General features: G+C 37.0%; 1 protein-coding gene across 2 annotated transcripts in view; it reads left to right on the top strand.

Moving 5' to 3' along the window:
• The window catches only part of OCA2 (OCA2 melanosomal transmembrane protein), a 154,015-nt gene that overhangs the window by 82,961 nt on the left and 48,956 nt on the right, over positions 1–22,098 (top strand). For both annotated transcript variants that reach the window (XM_023948651.2, XM_086880634.1), the window contains 4 exons: positions 4,574–4,701; positions 9,273–9,332; positions 9,883–9,987; positions 20,119–20,212. In XM_023948651.2, coding sequence (XP_023804419.1) covers positions 4,574–4,701; positions 9,273–9,332; positions 9,883–9,987; positions 20,119–20,212 — 387 coding nt within the window. The remainder of the gene's footprint in view (positions 1–4,573; positions 4,702–9,272; positions 9,333–9,882; positions 9,988–20,118; positions 20,213–22,098) is intronic.

The following is a 22,098-nucleotide window of genomic DNA, read 5'->3' as shown; positions in this document are numbered from 1 at the left end:
ATTGACAATTTAAGAAATCAATTTACACCCTTACTTTTGTGTCTCGGATAAGCAGCACTGAACCATGTAGGACTCCTTGAATTAAGCCAAACATCTCTAAATGTTTTTGAAAAGCCAAACAGTCAATAAAGACTAAATAGCATTGGTTGTGTATGCTCCTGGTAAGATATTTTTTTCAGAACTGCAAAGGAGTTGGAGTCATGCTTGAAGAAACATAGTAACTACTGATCTTTTTGTTTTGTTTTGTCCTGCTTTAGGCCGGTAAATAAACGAAAACAAATGGAATGTTTGGCGGTGTAGGTTTCTGTTATTCAGTAGCTGAATAACAACCTTGAAAGTAAATAACGGTTGTATGTATTCAGCATAATTTCTCCCCATTCTGCACTCATGGCAATCCTGTCAGATTAATGAATAAATGTTACTAAAGCATACATGTAATTTCTACTGAAAAGTAATTGAACCTGTAAACTCCTACTGCTAAGTTTACAGGTTCCAAAATTTACAGGTTCTCATTTTTGTTTCCTGAATCTCACTATCTTGATGATATCTGTCACTTTATCATTATTTATCATTACCAAAGTAATGCTGCTGTGAGTCTCTACAGATTTCACTCTTCCAAAGCATGGAAATGTATTTTCTAATATACACTAATAAACACTACAACTTGTACTCTTGGCTTGGGTAAATTTGTTCAATATGTTTTTCTCATAAAAATGAAAGTAAATTGCAGTTCAGTGTTTAAATTTTCACCAGAATAATTGTTTATGCAGAGGCTGAAGTGTTAGAAATCTAATAACTTTAAATTGCATTGAGTACAGAGAATTAGAAAGATCTTAAAATTCTTTATCAGTCCCAAGCCTTGATACAATTTTTTTATTATGAACTTGTAGTCATTAATATAATTTGAAGGTACTGACATTTTAATTTAACTAATAAAATTTACATACTTAACTGCCTTTTGAAATGCAGAACTCTTTCCCATTCAGTTTTCTTATGCCTGTTCATTAATTTATTTAGTGTAATTCTATGAAATATCCATGTTAATAAAAGATTAGTACTGAGACTTAAAAAAAGCAGATACTAAAAACTGTAAGACTCCCACAGTACTTTCATTTGGCCCCGTGAAATTTTATTTTATTGATAAAGAATTGATAAAGATGACAAAGGATGAAAGTAAAGCCTCTTTGAGGATTGGACCTGGCAACCATTTTGACTTTATCTTTTAGGCAGGCATGTCTAGAGCTTTGAACTATATTAATATGTCCAAAAAGATTTCAAAAATAATATAAAGTAAGATTTTGTTGGAATTTTAAGCTAGATTTTTTTGAAGGGAGCATTCAAAGTGACTGAGTCAGAAAAACCACCAAAATCAATTTATAGCTTAATTCTTTATTCTTCTGTTGGGAAGGTGCTTTATCTTTGATTTGGTTTTAGTCAGTTCAGTGAGTTGCTGAGTTGCTGTGAATTCTGTGCAGCTCTACAATGTTTACAAACAATAAAACTATATTTGCAGAATCAGACAAAATTGACTTAAAAATGTGTTTTTCCCACTGGAGAGGAAAAAAAAAAATGAAATGTTTGTATTTTCCCTATGTTTGTTTTCAGGTTAATTTGTGCAATAATTAAGATGAACTGCTCATTATAGAGCTACTCGGGGTTATTCAGGAGTTGTTTTATAAAATATCTGACAAAAACCATAGACCAGTTTAATAAGCTGATGAATAATTTTTTAATACTTAAGAAAACAAAAAATCCTGGTGAGACAGACAGCTATTAAGATATAAAAACTGGTGAACAAGCTAGATTTAAGAAAGCATAGGCCAGATGCCAAGAATGACATTAAGCTTAGCACATCTTATATTGCATTTCCTATGTCACTATATCCTCATTGTGAAAAGTCCACATTTGGTCTTTAATTTGTCACCAAAGCTAACATTTATCTAGAAATTAGCTAGGTCTAGGAAATGAATCAGTTTTAGCTGATGAAAACTTGTAGGTGTTGACTTCTAAGTAACGGCTCAAATGATGCTTTATTGTCAACTGCATTTAAAGCTGTCACAATGACTATTTTTTTCCTTTGTCTTTATTTTTTTAAAATTCTGATTTAAATTGGATTTCATTATTTTGGAAAGCTTTCTAACATGACTTGATAAACTAAACAAATGATGACAGATGCAAAGCTTGGGAAGCAACAATTGTGGACCTTTCCTGTAGAGCTAAAAATACCATCCTGAATAATCTGTAGTTGCTTGGAAATTCAGCTATTTCAGTAAAGTAAATAGCTTTGGCCTCCAAAACATTTGGACTACAAATACTTTCTCTGTGTATGGCAGTAGGCTCCTGCTCTCAAAGTATCCATGGTCTTCTTAAGCTCGTGATGTTCTGGGCAAAAAGGGAACCATCCCCTATTATCTGGAGCTGAGAATTTATTGTCAGTTTAATTAAAAGTTGTATCAGTGCAACCAAAGTAAGTAACCAAAGTAATCTTACGATAATACAAGCACTTAGAGTCTAAATTATCTAATTAATACAAAACAAAACTCATTAACAATATGCAGTACAAACTGTTGTAAAAAACCAACCAACCAACCAACCAACCAACCAACCAACCAACCAGCCAGCCAGCCAAACAACTTCTCCTCCACGCCCCCACCCCCCCAAAAAAAACCAACCTAACACAAACAAGGCTTTACCAGAGAGCAGAGGTTGCTTCACTGAATTTGCTATGTATAGCCCTGCTTCTGTATTTCAGTGGGCCATGAGATTCAGTTGTGATATGCTGTGTTTCTCAAGTCTTTTCTGTAGGACTTTTATTTGGCATCCTGTTGCTTCCTGTCCTGGATTTTTACAGTTTTATCTCTTCCTCCCTAAATGTACTATTTTGCACTGTCTTGAGCAGCCTGGTGTTTTGCCCAGGCCATCAGTGAGATCGTGCAATGTTACCCTCACTTTGGTTTTCAGTCCAAATGTCTCAAGTGCCATTTCAGTTTCCAGAAAAGTGAGTTTTTCTCAGTCTTCATAAATGCATTACTCCAAATTCTGTGCATATAAAGTAAGCATACAGTGTCCACATTTTCACTTTGTTTGGAGGAAGCTTGTTATGCTTCTGTGCTTCTGACTTCCTACTGTGAGGTAGTAGGTCAAAATTACTTTTGCTGAGGAATGCAAATTCCTCTTAATGAGCATTTGAGAGGCCTACAAATTACACTGTAATTTTTCTCCCTAATTTCTTTCTCTTTCTGCTCCCTACTTCTAAATTCTAAACTTCTATTTTATTCTGTTAGATTGTTTCATGTTTTCAAGGTCATCTACTTGATTATTTTAAAATAAGAAATTTTTTTTTTGAGTAGGGTTGCAATTGTGCTCCACTCATTTATGAGCTAAATATTATTCCAAAGGTGGTTTTGTGTCCTGACTATGAGAAAAACTAAGAGCTTAAGCAATTTCTACTGTACTTTTTTCTCTGGCACTACACAGAAGACATGGAAATACTGTCTTATGAAGAATGCATTATAAATTTGCAAGATACATTTTATAATAAAATTTCATTTCCTTTTCCCTAAAATAAATAGAAAATGTCACCCTCTTCAATAGTTAAAAATAGAATTTAGATTTAGTTTTTCTCTGGGTTCTCGTTCTGAGACATCGATTGTAGTGAAGCAGAAGCACTAAAAGGCAGTAAAAGAAGTGGTCTGTGGAGCTGTAAATGGGCTTTGTTTTCACTAGGGTAATGAGAAGTTATTTTTAAAATTTATTTCTATTTCTCTTTCTCATGGCTCTCTTTTGTGGCCCAGGAAGCTAGGAAAAAAATGAACAGAGAAGCCAGTCTTTAATGTATCCTAGTACTTTCAAAATTCTTCATAGTGAATAAAAAATTAAAAGAAAGTCTCCTGTCCTGTCCTGTCCTCTCCTCCACAATTCTGAACTGACAATTCTCTTTCCTCTGGTGCTTTGGGAGCTCTGTGAGTTTTAAGATAAATGAACCAGAGGGATCAGACAGCTCTAGATAGAATTTTAACTGTGCAGAGGGAAAGCAGGCCTTGCTTGGACAGGAGATTTGCTACATTTTCTGGCTAACTGTGTACTTGAGTAGCATTTTCTTTCAATTAGTTACCTAAATATCTATTAATATACTTCAGGTTGTACAGAAGCAGAATATCTGAAGAGAGCCTCTTTTGCTCTAAGTTGCTCTTCTTTCCTAAGGAGAGTTTCCTTTCCTGGTTACCTTTTAGAGCAGGCAGCCACTGAGTCTCCAAGGTCCAGGGGATGCAGCCAGCCTTCCAGGAGCTGCAGAATCTTTCACTGTTCCTAAATACCTAAAGGTTTCTCTGTGATCCAAAGCCATTGATTATTGGGGTAACCCAACTTTGTCTTGTTTTTTTTTTATTTTAGGTTTTATTTTTATTTGAAAGTAGAGACCATTCATCCTGTGGTATTGGTGAACTTTTTCTGTTACACTCAGAACAAAAATATGGCAAAAATCTTTGAAAATCACAGTAGTGTAGCTTACATGTTGGTAGCACATAACAAGGCTGTGAAGTGTAAAGCACTGTTCTCTCTTTCTCTCATGCAGGCTGGATTGCCATGTTGGGAGCCCTTTGGCTGCTAGTGCTAGCAGACATCCACGATTTTGAGATGATATTGAACAGAGTTGAGTGGGCAACCCTCCTTTTCTTTGCAGCATTGTTTGTTCTCATGGAGGTAATACTCTGATTCTAAAGCCTGAAGAATTGCAAAAGATTTCAAATGTGAATTATGCTCCTGGAGAGAGGCCTCCTGCTGGTTAAATCCCATGGAATATTGTTGATCAAATGTAGTTATGGTAATATGGAGAGAAATAGCAGAGAATGAAAGTTTGTTGGATCTCTTTCATATTTAAATTTTCATTATAAACTTGGTCTCATTATTTTTCTCTATTCTGCTTTTGTTGAATGTATCTGACACAATCATTTTTCTATAATTTAAATTTCAGTTTCTGGGTTTATTGTTGGTCTACGTGTGTAGATATTTTATGTGTTTGTTTACAATTATTTATGCAGATGATAGGAAAAACAATAGAACAAGATTAAACCAGAGTTGGAAAATGTTTCTAGTGCGGTTTGCTACGTGCTGGCTACCAAATGGCCTAAGACATCTCGTAAGAGTGTGATTTGAAAGGAAAATAACACTGAATTTCTGTTTGCAATGCTAATTTACAAAATATTCAGCTCTTGAAATGCCTGGACATCTTGCTGTGTAGTTTCTGTGTGCTTCTCTGCTTGATAACATCCATGTCCATCCTTGTTTGCATCCACTTTTATTCCCTGTTTGATGCTTTTGTATAGCTTGAGAAGATTTATTTTTAACCCAAATATTTGGATTTTTTTTTGCGTGTGTGTGTATGGCTACTCACATTAACTTTTTAATTAAGCTTCTAGAATACTGACTATTTTTCAGTTGTTAATTGTTGTTAATGATGTAACAGTGTTGTAGAAGCATGACTGACAATATCCAAGTGACCACTGACACTGCCATGGCCAGTGAATTTCCTGTGTGAGGAGCCTGGGAAAAGCCTGTGATAACTAATTTTCTCATATAGCCTCTTTTGTCCCCTCTTGCCTCACAATAATTGAAAAGATCCCAAGAATTTGGAAATTGGAATCTATTAAAAAAAATTACCAGCAGTAATAGGGACAACATTTGAAGCAAATAGAAACAAGAATCAATCCAACCAACTCTAATTAATGCCAAAATGGAAGTCAAAATCTGGTAACCTCCAAGATGAGTGGAAACTCTGATTATCATTACGAAGTTTTCTGTGAGCTACGAAGTATAAAATTCATCAGGAAGAATTGATTTATTCTGTGCTCCTTAGAACAGACAATTTTTAGTTCTCCCTTTCATGAGGTTCCATATAAACTTGAATTTTCTAGCTCTTATAGGCAATCAATGCTGAAGCCATGTTTATTTTGTCTACTGCTGTTGTAACAGCTTATTAGTTGTGTTCCCTGATGTATTTATTGTTTAAACTTGGATTGACTGGCTGTGATTTAAGTGCTGTGTGACTGCACGATACCATAGTAAAATACACAGGAAGTTATTTGCCATTTACTGCCAGACTTTGGATGCAACTATTATAATTCACTAAACTTCATTTTTTTTATTTCTCAGGTCACCAGTGAATAGTTTGCTAATGCAAGAAAATTTTTCATGGCTCTCTAGAATAACAGCATGAAAGAAACTTGTCCAGATAATCAAGAACAAAATTGAGGCATTAAATTCTCCTTCAGAATGAATGAAAAAATGTTCTGTGTATATCATCACTGCTAATTTTTATCTGAATCTATTGGATTAATAGGTGACAGTCCTTTCCATGGCATTTTTCTTTCCTTTAAATTACCAGTGTCAAGAAGAAACTGGTCAAAACAAAGACATATGTTGAAGTACAAGAAATCTTTCCACAGTCTAGGGCAGCCAGAAATTGTCAGCTCATATTGCTCACCCTTGGTGATCCTTCAGCTTGGATAGTTCCCAGTCTGAAGCAGTTTCCTATTGCTATAAATGTTCTCTTTCCTATTACAAGGCACATTTAAAAACCTGTGTGGGACTTAGGCTGCAAGTCATTTTGGAAAATGTGATTTGAGTTCCAGACATTTTGGAAGATGTGATTTGAGTGCCTGAACCACAGGGGAACTCTTGAAGGTTCTGCCTTTTGGGGTGTATCAGTCCTGTCTGCTTCATCTTTTGCAATGAAAAACTTGGAAATATTTTTGGAGCTCTGTTGTTTTCTATTGTTTCCCTTGGGTAATCTTTACAACTGTCTTTTTAGTATTTATCCACAAATGGCTGTTGCATGCTATAAAAACCTTTCTGCTTCTTCTGTCTGTAAAATAAGTCCCTATGCCTCTAAGGATTACAGTTCTTTGTTCAGTTTTATGGTAGAGATTGACATGTTACCTTAATTCCTTCAGGCAGAGTTTATTTACAAGAGTCATCATGACATACTGTCCACAAGAGGATTAATGAAAATTTTTATGCATAAATCAGACTTGGTTTTAAAATGGCACATGATTTCTTTCTGCAGAAAAGCTCTGTTGTGAACTGCCCCACAGGAACTAGTATGCCTGCAGACACCAATTAGTGCAATAATGATGACTCCTCTTAGAAGACACGGAATATCCAGGAGACCTTCTGTGCAGTTTACATGCAGGGGAGGACAGTGGCAGGGTACTAATTGCTGACTCGCACTTGGGTGCTTGCAGGAGGTTGGCCTGGAGATCATAGAGATATGCTAAATTTATTTTTGTGATTAATATTGTCACCATCTCTAACAAGATGGGCTACCTGCGGGCTCTCTTGCAGGAGTGATGTGTGTGTCCTGAACACCTCTTTTTCTTCAGTTCCAGAATGAATTTTGAGTTTTACTGAAATACAATACATCCTTTTAGTAGATAATTAATAAGGCAGCAATATTAATTGAATGTGAATCTGGGCTCTAATTGCTGACAACTATCTCTTTAAAAGTTTATCTTGAAGTGTGAACACAAAGCAATGATAAAAAACTGTTGCTGTTCATTAAGGATGTTGCTTTTACATCCGTTTAAAAAGTCACTGTCATAACCTTTGAGCTGATAAAGCAACACAGCTTAGAAAGAAAATGGTAACTTAAAATCAGCAACAAAAAATAATGTCTTAGGAAACTTTCTTCTGGGAAGCCAAAGTAATGAAAAAATGTTCTTTTTTTTTTAAAGTGTAAGGGGTATGTGCACATATTTAAAAGTTTTGGTGCTTGTTTTCTGCATGCTGTATTCTCAATTGTACAGAAACCTTTTCTTGTTCAATGTATTACTAAACAAAATAACATTTCTTGGCCAAATTTTCGACGTGGTGGTACCCAAACCACTACCATTCATCTGATGTCCAATTGACCTGCATGTACAGCAATTGCCAGTCTGAATGAAAGCATCTTAGTGCTGACAAGACAGTGTCCCATGCCACACCACTCGATACCCATTAGGATCTTTGTCTGCACCTGCCATGGAATTTGACAGCATGGGAGTTGAATGTATGTTTTCCCACTGCAGTCTCTGAAGGGCTCTGTCTGACTGCTAGGTGGAGGCTTTATATGGAGCTGTGTTGTGTGGATACTGACTTCTTCTCCTCTGTGAGAGACTGATGTCAGTAAGTGAGATACTGCAGCTGTCTGATTATTTTACTTGACAGAAAAAAATGAAAACAAGCCAACCAGCATGGTCTAGGCTAAACCAAAAATTATGTGATTTTCTCCCATGAGAAACTGAGAAGACATAAAATAGATATAACTTATTAAACTTGAAAATAGTACTTCATGCCTACAAGAAAAGAAAACAAAACCAAAGTGAATTAAAGGCCAGCACTCATGAGTTAAAATCACCCTTTTACCTTGTGGGAAAAGGTCACTGCTCTTGGGTGTGAAGTCTCAGCCTGTATTCTGTGTGCCCAAGGAGAGATCAGAGTTAGCACCACCAGAATGAAATCTTCCTATGTTTTTTCATCTCTGGTAGCACCACAGGATGCTGTCTAAATGTCTTGTACAACTGGGTATGGTTCTCACAGGGAGGATGGAGCACTCTGATCCAGCTTGTCCTGGGGTCAGTGCTTACAGGGCTCACCTCCTTAGTTTACATGCCTAACTTGGGCCTTGGAGAGATGGATTTCCTGCCTTTCAGATGATGCTGCCAATTCCCATTCATCCAAGATCTCCAAGTCCTGGTTTTATCAGATGAATACTGGTTTTTGTAGCTTTTGTTGTATGTTTGTTGTTTTTGTTTTTGGTTTTTTTTCAGTGGGTCTGAGAAGGCCATAAAACAGAAACATAATTTGTTTTCCTGTTTCTTCATCTGAAACTGAGTATGAGATGCCTGATTTCATCCAACCTTTGAAACACATACACTTCTATCTATATTGTGTTTTTGGGGAAGTTGGTTTAAAATCAGTTGTGTTCAGGTTTTCAGAAGACATGTATCCTCTGAATAACATCAGATTTAAATTTCAGCCGTTCTCTGATCCTGTGTCCCATGCTCGAGTAACACTACAAGTCATTTCAGTACAACCATTACTCGCTTCTGCAAATACAGCCACCAATTTCTGCTGTGTCTTTTCTTGCCTAAAATTACTTCTGTAGAAGCTACATGAGTTGAATATCAATATCTTGCAAATGGGAAAAAAATTGATGCCTTTTCTTACATCCAGTGAAAAAAAGTAAGTACATCATGCAGTTCATTAGTTGATATCAATGTATTTTTTTTTTCCAGGCCTTGGCTCATTTGCACTTAATAGACTATATAGGAGAGCAGACTGCTTTGTTAATAAAGGTATGTTTAAAATATTCATATTTTGTAACAGTTAAGAAAAATAGTTTTACTCCAGTAGAACAATAAAGAATACTTTTATTTTGAATTTGATGTTAAGGATTGAATCAGAAATATCAAGAAAGCATGTGATACTTTGGCATGGGTGATATTTAATATGTATATATCTGTTTACAGCCAGAATAAACATACCATAAATGCAACAGAGAAGCTTTTTCTGTAGTCTAAAAACTCCAAAAATGCAAAGGTGAAAAATGTATAAACAACTAAAGATCAAAATTCATAGTTTCACAGTGTATTTTTTTGTGTGAAATCTGAGTATTAGAAATATCAATCTTTGTACTTCTATTTGTTCATGTTTTCTTGGAAGAAGAACCATAATTGTGTTACTAAATGTTAGCCTATTTTATCTAAGATGCCTTTCCTATCTCAGAGCCTAAAGGAATAATAACTGTCGATAAATTAAAACTGTAAAGAACATGCAATTTTGCCGTGGGGGACACACAGAGCAACACTGATCTCAAAGTTCTCATTTTCTCTCTCTCATTTCCAGGTGGTTCCTGAGGATCAGCGCTTGGCAGTGGCCATCATTTTAGTGCTCTGGGTGTCTGCTTTGGCCTCCTCTGTGATTGACAACATCCCCTTCACAGCTACGATGGTAAGGTCTGTGCAGCACTGCACATCCTCCCCCAGGTGCTGGCAAGGGAGCTGAGCTGCCTGGTTACAATTTACTGCTTGGTTTTTCGTTTTTGATTTTTTTTTTTATCTCTGCTGTGCTGTAGCTTACTTTATCCTCTGAGATTGAATCAGTATTAGAAACTAACTCATACTGTTATGGTATCTAGCTGGCCATTTACAACGGCAGCTGCAGGTAACTGTGGGACCAGAGGCATTATTTTGGCTGCATTTTCGCATTTTCTCCTCTTATATCCACATACACACATAAAAAATAGAATTGTCTATTTTGATGAAAACTGTCACTCTCCATCCACTGCTATCAATGTTTTTACTCTATGTGCTGAGTAGTTATGCTAATGTTTTTTTTAAGACCTGAACTTTTATTGCTACCTTACTTTTGTAATTAGTTTAAACAACACTTAATTATGTTAAGCATAACAAATGCTTGTCAGCAGCTGAGCTTTAATATCAGAAAAGTATCAAATTAGAACATATTAGGGCATGCTTAGATAGGTTTATTCAATCAAGTTCTCTGTTTAACATGTGATAATTCATTCATTATACCATACTAGTGTTTCATTGTTGCAGCTCTTTCTCAGCTAAGTATATCTTTTCTTCACAATTTTTTTGTCCATTATTGGATGGTCATGTCCACTTTTAACCTGTGCCAAGGTTTAAGACACTTCTTGTAGGTAATATGACGAATTGGTCAAATTTGTAACTACTCTATAAATATACATTAATATGGCACTTTGCTTTGATTACTGTGGTGTTTCCTGTGAAATTGTATTGATTTAACCACAAGAGACTGCAAGGAATAGCCATGAAAGGAAGGATTGGTTTGGGCTGAGTCACCTCCCAGCAGATGCTTGAGGACTATCAAGCAATAATGCAGAAATCTTCACTTAGAAGATTTTTGCCTCATACCCAGCTAGTCTATAAAAATTGGCTTGGAGCAATAGCACCATGAAATGAGTATATTTTGGGAAATGGGACTGAAATGCAAGAATCCTTTGGGATGCCTGAAAACCATTTCTTTTGTGTCTTTGAGCGTGGCAAATACAGATTGACAGGAAGGGATCCTTGTCAACATTTTTAAGCTATTTCAAATTAATATTTTTCTCATTCTGTTCTGGGATAAACCTAAGAGACTGCTATGATTTTTAATTATTTTTTTAATAGAGAGAGAGAAGAGACAGGAAGAAAAATGCATGCATATTCTCACCTATGTAAAAGCAGTCATTATCTGAGCTATTTGGCAAACTAGAGTTGAGATTCATCTACTTTGATAATTAAGCTTGCACTTTAGTTTTTGTCATTTTGCACTAGAAAATACTTACAGAATATTTCTAAGTAATTAAGTCTCAAGATCTTTAAACTTCCATTAAAAATTCTTTTTGATTCTTTAGTACTTTGGTCCTACTCTTATAACAAGCAGTATTTAGTTTTGGAAGGCTATTTTTCAGTACATGTGTCGAAGTTATGGACTTCTGATGAGGAGTATTAAATATATTGAACCCAACTCTTTTGTAGAATGACTTTTCACTTATAAGGGACTTGTATATATGAGTTTGGTTTGACATTCCTTAGTGATACAGGAGTATGGGGCACCTGCTGTGACATAGCAGTGACATGAATGATTCTGTCCTTTCCTTGGAAAAGGTTCCAGCTTCACAAAGGAGCCTGCACTCATAATAGCGAAAGACACATGTAGTGAGTTCCTCCAGGTCTCTGTAAGTCTCCTTCAGTGGGGAACAATGTCATGAGAGTGGGTCTATCTCTCTCGAGGTGTTCATATAGTCATAGCTTTGATGGACCAGGTACTGGCTAGGGATGTGGAATCCATCAGCCTCCTTCAGATACAAAAAATCTGTGAGCTTCATAGATACCAGCTGTGTACAATGACTGACAAAAGTGGTTGGAGGATGACATCACAGACCTCTGCCTACATTGGCTTTGCCACTGACCAGGAGTTAAGAAAAACCTGTCTCATAGGATAATGCTTGTTTGACCCGTACGTGAATTCCTTAGCTATCATAGAGAGATGATAAAAGGCCGGGTGGCAGCTCACAGTCAAGGATGCTAATAGTATCATTTCTGCATTAGAAAGACAAGTATACCATGATTTTTGTTCCGTATTTCAGGAATGGGGCAGTATTGCCAGTCTCAGTTCTTCTGATTGTGAGCCCACAGCTGACTGTGGAAAAAACTACTGGAGTGGCAACGGCATCTGAAAAGTTTTAGTGTTTTGTTCCTTCAGGGGTGGGCAGCCTCAAGACAGGCATCAGTTCATAACTGAGATGTCCCCAACACTGCCTCTGTGCTGTTGGATAAGGTCTTCCACTTATCTCCTAAAACAATATCTAGTGCATCTTGTCCAGATGTGGAACAGGGGGAGGAGATGGGCTGCACAATCAATGTAGTAACTCAGAAATGGATTGAGTGGGGACAGTCTTCTATGTGAGGTGACTGCCCCTCTGGGCTGAAGGCACTGTAGATGTGAACTCTTTCAATTCTCTGTTATGTGTAGTGTTTTGACCCAGGAACTACCTGAGGAATGGAAGAAATACAAAATTCCATTGCAGCCTGAGTCTTGACTCAGGCTAGGTGTGTAGCTGAAGGGAATCAAAACAGAAAAACCTGCAAACAGCTGTTACTGTGATATTGTGTTTCCTTTAAACAATCAAGTTGATGTATGGTTGTCCAAAATTTCCTTTCAGTTTCTGTGCATGTACTAGTGAGATAATCAGATTAATAATGGCTTGCTTTGTGTGTAGAAAAAAAAAAAAAAAAGAGGAAAAAATATTTATGCCTAATTAATGGATCTTGAGACTAAAAGTTTCACTTTATTAAGTGTTTGGATAAATTTGACTGCTTCATTTAAAGTTTCAGATTCAACAACATTAAAATTTATAGCTGACTTAACAGTTAACTTAAGAGGGTGTGAAAAGTGGAAACTGTAGATATTTTGAAAAAGGAATTGGAATATATATGAGCCAGCATTACACAGAATTCTAGGAAATATACTATTTTGTGACTTGAAATAATGAAAACCAATAAGAAATAATGAAAACCAATAAGAAAACTGGTTTTCTATAAGAAATTCTTAGTATTTTCAAGAGATTCTATGTATCTGTGTAGGCAATTTTGGATTCTTCCTTATCTTAAAACACAACACATTATCTGCAGCCATAAGAACAAAACACAAATATTTTCACTTATTTTAAGATGGGTGTACTTTAAAGTGCAAAATATTCGTATGTTTATTTAAACAGTGAGAACATATCAATAATTTTCAGTAGTCTTCAGCAGCATGGAGAAGATTTCTCTTATTAAAATATTTGGAAATTACAAGAATCAGATCAGTGTATTATTTGAAGTGCCTTGCCCTGAAAATACCTTTTCAGTGCAACACTGTTGTTGGTCAAATTCTTCTCTGCTCTAGACAAGCATAAATCTGGTGTAAACCACATTCAAAAATGTCAGTACCATATGGAATTCGTGTATTGAAGTTGCCAAATTGAAAACTCTGGGAAGAGAGCAGAACACAGCACATATTTTTTGCTACAGAGGATGCTGTACAAAGATAATTGCCTACGAGAAACAATGGGATGAGTTTCTGAGTGCACTTAGCTCATCATAGGTTGAGCACACGTATTGTTTTTGCCTTGCCAAAATTTTGTTTTTTTAAAAAATTAAAATAGAGCGTTGGAACTGCATGAAGACAAAACAGTTTTTGAAATATCTTCTAATTGCTTATTTCAAATAATTCATCCTGTATGCAAAGACAATGAACTGCCCCCAAACAAGATTAGGGGGTTGAAAATTTCCCAGTGAACTGTAATCCCAGGACTTTCCCCTTCACTCTAAATATAAAAGTGAAAATCCAGCTCCCTGATTAAATATATGTCTGCATGAGTGAGTGTTTATTGCATTTCTTTGCATAAGCATGCCTGACAACTGTGATAGCTATCTGCAAGTGATAGGAAAATCAATCACTTCTTGTCACCAAGTAAGATATACTGTAAAAAAGTAGTGTAGAATTATAGAATAGACTATTTCACTTGGAAAAGACCTACAACAATCATCCAATACAACTGCCTGAGCAAATCAGGACCGACCAAAAACTAAAGCCTGTTGTTAAGGGCATATGACAAATGACTCTTAAACCCTGGCAGGCTTGGGGCACTGAACACCTCTGTAGCAACCTTTTCCCAGTGTTTGACCATCCTCTCAGTAATGAAATGCTTCCTAATGTCCAGTCTGAATGTGCTGTAATGCAGCTCTGAGCCATTGCCCTGTACTCTGTCACTGGATCCCAAGAGAAGAGCTCAGCACATCTGCCTCTACTTCCCCTCCCCAGAAAGCTGTAGAGAGTAATGAAATTACCCCTCAGCCCTCCTGTCTCCAAACTGCACCAACTCAGCTGCTCCCCACAGGACACACCTTCTGGTTGCTCTCCTCTGTTTGTTGCTGTCCTCTGGACACGCTCAAGGACTTTTTGTACAATCAACCCTCAAGAGAGACAACAGCACCTCCCAGTATAATATCAGCAGCAAACTTGCTAATGGTGCATTCAGCTCCTGCTTTCAGACTGTTAAATATTCTGATAAATATTTTGAGCAGAGCTGGCCCTAGATGAGGACCATTGCTGGTGCCTGGTCACCAGTTAGCTGTAACCCCATTCACTGCAGCCCTCTGGGCTCTGCCCTTCAACCAGGACTTCACACAGAGCACTGTGAACCTGCTCATCCCACAGCCAGACCATACGGTGAGGAACAGTGTCAAAAGCCTTCCTAGGATCCAGAAAAACTACATTCACTACCTTCCCTTCATCCATAAGGATGTTGACTTTATCACAGAAGGATATCAAATTAGTTTAACAGGACTTTCCCACTGTAAACCCTGTTGGCTGTGCCTGAGGTGTGTAGTGCTCTTTAAATGCCTCTCAGTGGTGCCCAGTATAATCTTTTCTGTATTTTTTCCAGGATCTGAGGTTAGACCAACAGGTCTGTGTTTCTCTGGGTCTTTCTTCATGCTCTTTCTCTAAACTGGAATAACACTGACAACCTGCCAGCCAGCAGGGACCTTCTCAGGTTCCCAAGGCCTTTGGTAGATGATCATGAGGGGTTCTGCCAAAACATCTGCTGGCTTCCTCAGTACTATGGGATGAATACCATCATGCTCCGTGGACTTGTGAACATTCAGCTGATACAAAGGGTTCTTTTACAGTTTCAGGGTCCCAGACTTTGAGTTTGAAAAATACGTTATGGGAAACTCTGTGAACACTGACTGTATGTAAAAGGCTGTGTTGCCAGCAGCAAATCCAATCTGTGTTGCAAGCTGAAAATCTGGTATATATAGTTATACCTGGGAATTCCTTTAAAAAACAGATAGTGTTTTATCATAAAAAAATCATAAACCAGGAGCTTGGCTATTATATTTCTCACGTTTTAATTTTTGAATGACAAGGTTTTTTTCATGTTGCATATCCAGCTTTCTTTGTCTGCAGAATAAATGTATTGATGCTTCATTGATACTCTATCTGTCATTCTATTAAACCTCTGATACTTTTCTTCCTTCATCAGCAGGCAAAACTTGCAATGACATTCTTTGACAGGCAGACTTTCTAATTTTTAAGACCTGGACTTTCCTAGAATTGTCATGTTCAAATAGCCAGTGAATTTCTGCCCTTAGAATTTTAAGTGACATGATGTTATTGCCGGCATGCTCTTTAATTTAATTGACATGTTTTATCAGCGATATATGCTGAAGCCATCTGTTTATATTTTTCTTATATTACTGGAAGTAAAAAGATAGCCACAGTAAATCCCTCTTTTAGCTGAGTTTAGATACTATTTCCTCAATATAGAGCAACAAAGAATTTCCATGAATCATCTGGCTGACAAGGTGACTTAGTCTCTGACAGGTCTCAGAAAGTAAATAATTTTTGGCCCACTGTTTATTGTCTCTAAAACTATTGGATGCTCTTCTCTTGCAGTACTGAATGTTTAGCATGTATCTCATGTTCTTAATGCCAGATTTATTTTTGGAATTTCCTTGCCCTCTGCCCTTCCAGAGTAATCTATGATGTCCTGCATTTCACTGCCCAGTAAAAATGCAAGACTAGGCTGTAGCCATCTGCAGAGACAGGGCAATCATCAGCAGTTTGGGAAGCTACAAATAGTTTGTTTTCTATTAAAGCATATTCTCTGCAGTTTTCACAGAAGACATCTTTGCCACAGGCAGTTCTTAGCAAAGTGTGTGAAGTCCCATTGTGCAGAGCAGCAATGAGTCCCTAAAATAATGGTGTGAATTGCTTTTTCACAGGCAGTTTGCGCAAATGTACAAACCAGACAATATCATAAGAGCATGGAATCCTTAAGTTTGGAAGACCTTAACATCCAGCTACAACCCTCCTGCCATGGGAAGGGACACCTTCCACTAGACCAAGTTGTTCAGAACCCTGTGCAACCTCGTCTTGTACATTTTGTACATATTGAAGACAAAAGTGTTAAATGGCACCAGTCCCAATATCATTCCCTGAGGAGTGGTGTTTGTCAATGGGCTCCACTCAGACCTTAAGCCATTGACTACAGCTCTTTAGGTAAGATCATCTAGTCAATTTCTAATCCACCAAATGGTCTGTCTATCAGATCCATGCCTCTCCAATTTGGGTGAAAGCCAGGCACCATGTGCATCCATGTTGGATGTCATCAGTCACTTCCTTGTTTTCCATTTGCCTTAGCATACTTTCCAGAAGGACCTTGCCACGCACTGAGGTGAGACTGGATGGCCTGTAGTTCTCCAGGTCTTTCTTTTTCTCTTTTATAAAATGAGGGCTATGTTTCCCATTTTCCAATCAGTGAGATTCACTAGGCTGCCATGACTTCCCAAATATGATGCATTGTGACTTAGTCACTTCTTCGGCTGGTTCACTCAGGACCTGCAGATATATCTCATCAGTCATCATGGACTTGGGCACCTTCTGTTTCCTTTGAATGGTCTCAGACCTAGTCTTTTCCTACAGCAGGTGGTCCTTTGTTCCCCCAGTCCCTACCTTTGCCTTCTCTGACTTGAGCAATGTAGCTGGAACACTTGATGGTGAAGACCAAGACAGAACAGTTATTGAGTACCTCAGCTATTTCCACATGTCCCAGATAACCAGGTCTCCTAGTTCCTTCCTCCACATTTTCCCTAGTCTTCCTTTCATCACTGAGGTTTCTATAGCAGCTTTTCTTGTTGCTCTTGATGTCCCTGGCCAGATGTAACTCTATCAGGGCTTTAGCTTTCCTAAACTGATTGCTGGCTACTTGTACAATCTCTCTTTATTACTCCCAGGATACCTTGTCCTTGCTTCCACCCCCTTGTAAGATTTTTTTTTAAAATTGTGTTTGTGTTTGTCCACAAGTTCCATTTTCATCCATGCAGGCCTCCTGGAATTTTTGCCTGACTTTTTCTTTTTGCTTCTGAATTTGGAGGAGGTGATCCTTGAATATTAACTAGTGTTTTCTTGACCTGCTGAATTCTTCTGCACTGCACAACTATAGGACCTGGTAACTTGCTTAAGTTACTATTCTGGTACAATGAGGGTGTGTGCAATTAGTTATAAAAGTGCTCTCTTTGGAAAGCAGAAATAGCTGAGAGGCTTTCACTCTATAAGTCTGCTGCTCATCCCAGGAGGAGATGCTTGCTGATAGAGCAGTACCAGCACCCCTCCTCTGGTCTCCTCTCTGCACATCTGGTGCACTGGCGAGGTGTGGGGCATTATTTGCTCTTCACTAAAGGAGCTGTCTGGCCACAGCTTTAGGACTGACCTCAATAACTGGAAATATTGAAACATTAAATTATTTTAAAATAAATATAACTTAATTTTGTATTGCATATCATGTTCCAGATGTGACAGTTTGAGAGAAATTAATTTTGTGATGAGAAATGACATCTTTACTGTTTCATGCAAAAAACAGACAAGATGTTGGCCATGTTGGGCTTTCTTTAGACCTTTAAATAGAAATAGACATTTTCAGGCAATGTAAAATTCAAGAATAATTGTTTAGAAATTAACTTATCTGGGCTAATCAATAAGAGGGTTTTAAGAGGGATATGTATCACTACTGGTGGGAAGACTGGGGAAAGGGGTGTAACTCTTCATAAAGCCTATAAATTGCTCCATACCAAAAGAACACATGCAGTCAATAAAGGTGAGCATTGCTCAGCCATCAAAGCTAAAGCATTTTTCAGGAAGCAGAAGAGATCATATCCCTTGAGGGTGAACTGTGAAATACATTAAAATGACAAATTGGAGGATTAAAAGTCATCACTCCATTCCCTACTGAAACTCACAGGCTCTGAAAAAGAATTAATTTAAATATATGTCACGGTTATTTTCTCAAATCTCTTCCTGCATCATGTCTTACTATTCTTCATTTTCTTATACTTCCTTCTTCTGTTTTGGTCCCATAAACCTCTGAACACGTTAAAAACAGGTGAATAATATTGTCACCTCTCCCCAATAACTTCCTCTCTACAGGTACTGATCACACTATTTTTTCAAACCAAGTGGTCACAAAATTTTCTTGAACTCAAACCATTTTTCCAAATGAAGGTGGTTGTTTAGCTTTGAAGAATGTTATTGGCTGAGAACTGGTGTTAGATCTGGCTAGAAAGGCTGCCTGCCTTATACCAATTTCCTAATGAAGTCTATTATGCCTTCCTACAAATCTTGTTTCGCTTTTCAGGTTCTTTTTGGTATTTTTTTGTCTTTTATTGTGTTTTTTTTTTGTTGGTTTTTTGAGTTTTTTTTGTTGTTGTTTTTAAATTTTATTTTATTTGCTAAAGCAATTAAATGAAATTCATAAAACTGCCTGTTCTGGTTTTGGCTGGCATGGAATTAATTTTCTTGGTAATAGCTGCTACAGTGCTGTGCTTTGGATTTATCATAAGAATAATCTTGATAACACACTGATTTGGTTGTTGCTAAGTAGTGCTTATGCCAAGTCAAGGACTGTTCATTTTCCCGTGCTGTGCCAGGGAGCAGAAGCACAAGAAACTGGAGGGTGAATGAGGGGGCATAACCAGGAGACCTGACACAAACTGTCCAAAGGGATATTCCATACCATAGAATGACACACTCAGTATAGAAACTGCGAGGAGTTTGTCACCAATTGCTTCTGGGTGATGGGCTGGGCAGCAGTCAGCAGTTAGTGAGCAATTGTATTATACATCATTTATTTATCTTCCATTGTACTCCTTTTTCTATATCTCATTTTCATTAAAATCTTCATCATCATCTTATTCACTATAATGATAATTATTAATTGCTGTTATAATATTTTTTCAATCATTAAAGTGTTTTTATCTCAACCCATAAGGTTTAATATTTTTTCCTGATTCTTCTTTCCCACTAAGGGGAGGTGTGGGGGAGTATGAGATGGGAACCGCATGGTGCTTAGCTGCTGGCTGGCATTAAACCATTTGCAAATATTTCCCAGTGAACTAAATCCACATTCTGTGGTAAATAAAATGTTGAAATAAGAAGTAAAATAACTCTGATCTGCTTATGAATTTAGAAGCCTGCCAAATGGAGTTTTCTCAGTTTTCCCCTAATGGATCAGGTGTTTTTGATTACAAAAAGGATTTGTAATTTTTTGATTACTGACTCATGATCTACAGCCATCTTCACTGTGAAGGTCTGGGCACCTTTTACCATCATCTCCAGTGATGAAGAGGAGACACATCTCTGTCCTTTAGCTTTCAAGAAATTAAAGGGGAATTGATTTATAGTCACTGTCAGTTCCCTGTAGACCTAGAAGGGTCTCATGGAAGGCACTCAAAAGCTGAAGACAGCCTCAGTTTTGTTAGCAGTACTTGTGTCAGGCTTGCCCTAGTGTCAATAGCTTCTCCTCTGCTATGGGACAAGCACAGTCAGTGGGAAAATTATCAAGCATATGATGCAAATAAACTAATTGAGAAATCAACATCAAGACAAAACATCCCTCCCCCCTCATTACTCTTTGGATTTCCTGGTGGTTTGTCTCCTTTAATGAACTTATGTTGTGCTGAGGGTTGGATAATGTCTACTGATTCGCTCTCTTTTCTTCTTGGACCACAGATTCCAGTGCTTCTCAATCTGAGTAAAGATCCAGATGTTAACTTGCCTATGAAACCATTAATCTTCTCATTGGCCATGGGTGCATGCCTTGGAGGTAAGAGTTTATGTGAGAAAGCTGACATAAAGCAATTATCACATGTATAAATTGCCACAATAGGTTAAATCATTTTACTGTGCAAGGCACATGGAGGGCCTGATCCAGCTCCTTTGACTTCAAAGCACTCCTGGATGAAGATCCCAGTCAGTTGCTACTGCTACAATAGGATTTTTGCAGTTTGTGTTTGAAGTCCGTATCTGCATAATCTACAGCCATACAAAGAAACAGTCCAGATGGCTCTTACAGGGTTCTGATCTTTTGTGAAGAAAAGACAAAGATACGTTTGGCTTTCAGAACAGAAAGCCATCATTGTTCATTGAAAAAATGTGGAAAATGTATAATAGCTAAGATCTGAATGCTTGTTTCAAAATCTGCTGAAGATACTGGAAGGTTTTCTGGCTGGTTTACAGAAATTATTTCAGAATCCATTTGCTGACCTATTTATCACTCCTTATTGTAAGGAAAATACTTTTGAAGCCTTTGAGAAATGTACCTCTATTAATAAATCTAACAGCCATTCTTCTAGGGCCCATCTTGGTGTTAACTGGGATTTCCTGTACTGTCAGTACATTACCACAAAACAAGGAGATGTTTCCGTGACTATTTTAAATTATTTTTTAATTAAAAAGGTAGCATGTATGTACTGGAGGCCTTGGATTTTGTGTCTATTTTTTAGAAGAGCAAAAGAGAATAGAAATCCAGTAGTTTTTAAATTAATGCTTACAAGGATTTTTTTTTACATTTTGGAAATGGCCTGTGAAGATGTTACAATGCAATGTTTCCATATAGAAAGTCCACTAAGTGCCATTAAAATGTGTAAGTTTTAAATGAGAAATAAAGTTAGTATTATGTTTTTACTACTTAGAATTTTAATGCTAATTATGTTGTATTGGCTCTGTTTTGATCTCTAAACATTTAGGTAGTTAAGTTATATAAAGTTAAAATTAATAATGTTGTTCCACCATATATCCGCCCCTTCTTCCCCTCCATGCCCCTCCAAACAGTTTCTGTGACTCCACAGGGACAACTAAAACCAGTTTTGAGTGCAATATAAGTTCAGGTTTATTTATTCAGCTAAGTGATTGCTAGTACAAGTGACCTAAATACTTAATAATGATTATAGTGATAGTAATTTACAGATTGAATTTTCAGAGCAGGACATTTTCACACCAGTTATTCATTTGAGGAATATCTCTTAGTGCTCATCATTACTCATCATTATATTGTGACTTTAATCTGCTCCTCTTTAAAACCAGTGATTGGAATAATCAGCATATCTTCATATAGATGTTTGCCATATAAATACTGTACTTCCTCACCTTTTTATAGGACTCAGAGTTCTTAGAGGGTTTTTTAACCTAAATGACACTATGATTCTGTGAACTTACTGATTACTGAACGTATTCTCATTTCATTAAATTTTCAGATTAAAAAAAACAAACATAAGGAACATAAAGTTAGTCAGATTACACTGACATATTCTGAGTGGGATGTGCTTTACCAGCCCTGGAGCCTTTACCAGTCTCAGCTGATTTTCCTAAACTATCAGTTATCATCTTAACACAACTTCCTTTAATTTGGTTTGTTGAAGGGCTGCCTAGATTTTGAGAGACTTCTGTGTGTATGCAGCATGAGACAAAAGTCAAAATGTAAAAAGTACCATGAAAATGATTTGAATTAAAGAGATTAGAGATCCATAGGAGGTGCCTAGGTATTCAGATACTCTCCATGCAAATATTTGGATAAAAGGTTAGATCGTTATTAGCAAAAGCTTAAACTTTCCTCTCTGCTCTCTATTAAGATAAAGCTGAGCATATGCTGAGTTATACTGGCAAATGTCTTCTAAGGAGTGTTAGCCTGAAATTTGATATGCTCCTGATTTT

Source organism: Cyanistes caeruleus, chromosome 3, assembly GCF_971803275.1.
Source record: "Cyanistes caeruleus chromosome 3, bCyaCae1.hap1.1, whole genome shotgun sequence".
Classification (NCBI taxonomy): domain Eukaryota; kingdom Metazoa; phylum Chordata; class Aves; order Passeriformes; family Paridae; genus Cyanistes; species Cyanistes caeruleus.
Note: the sequence above shows the minus strand (reverse complement) of the source record. Positions and strands in the feature narration are given on the sequence as shown.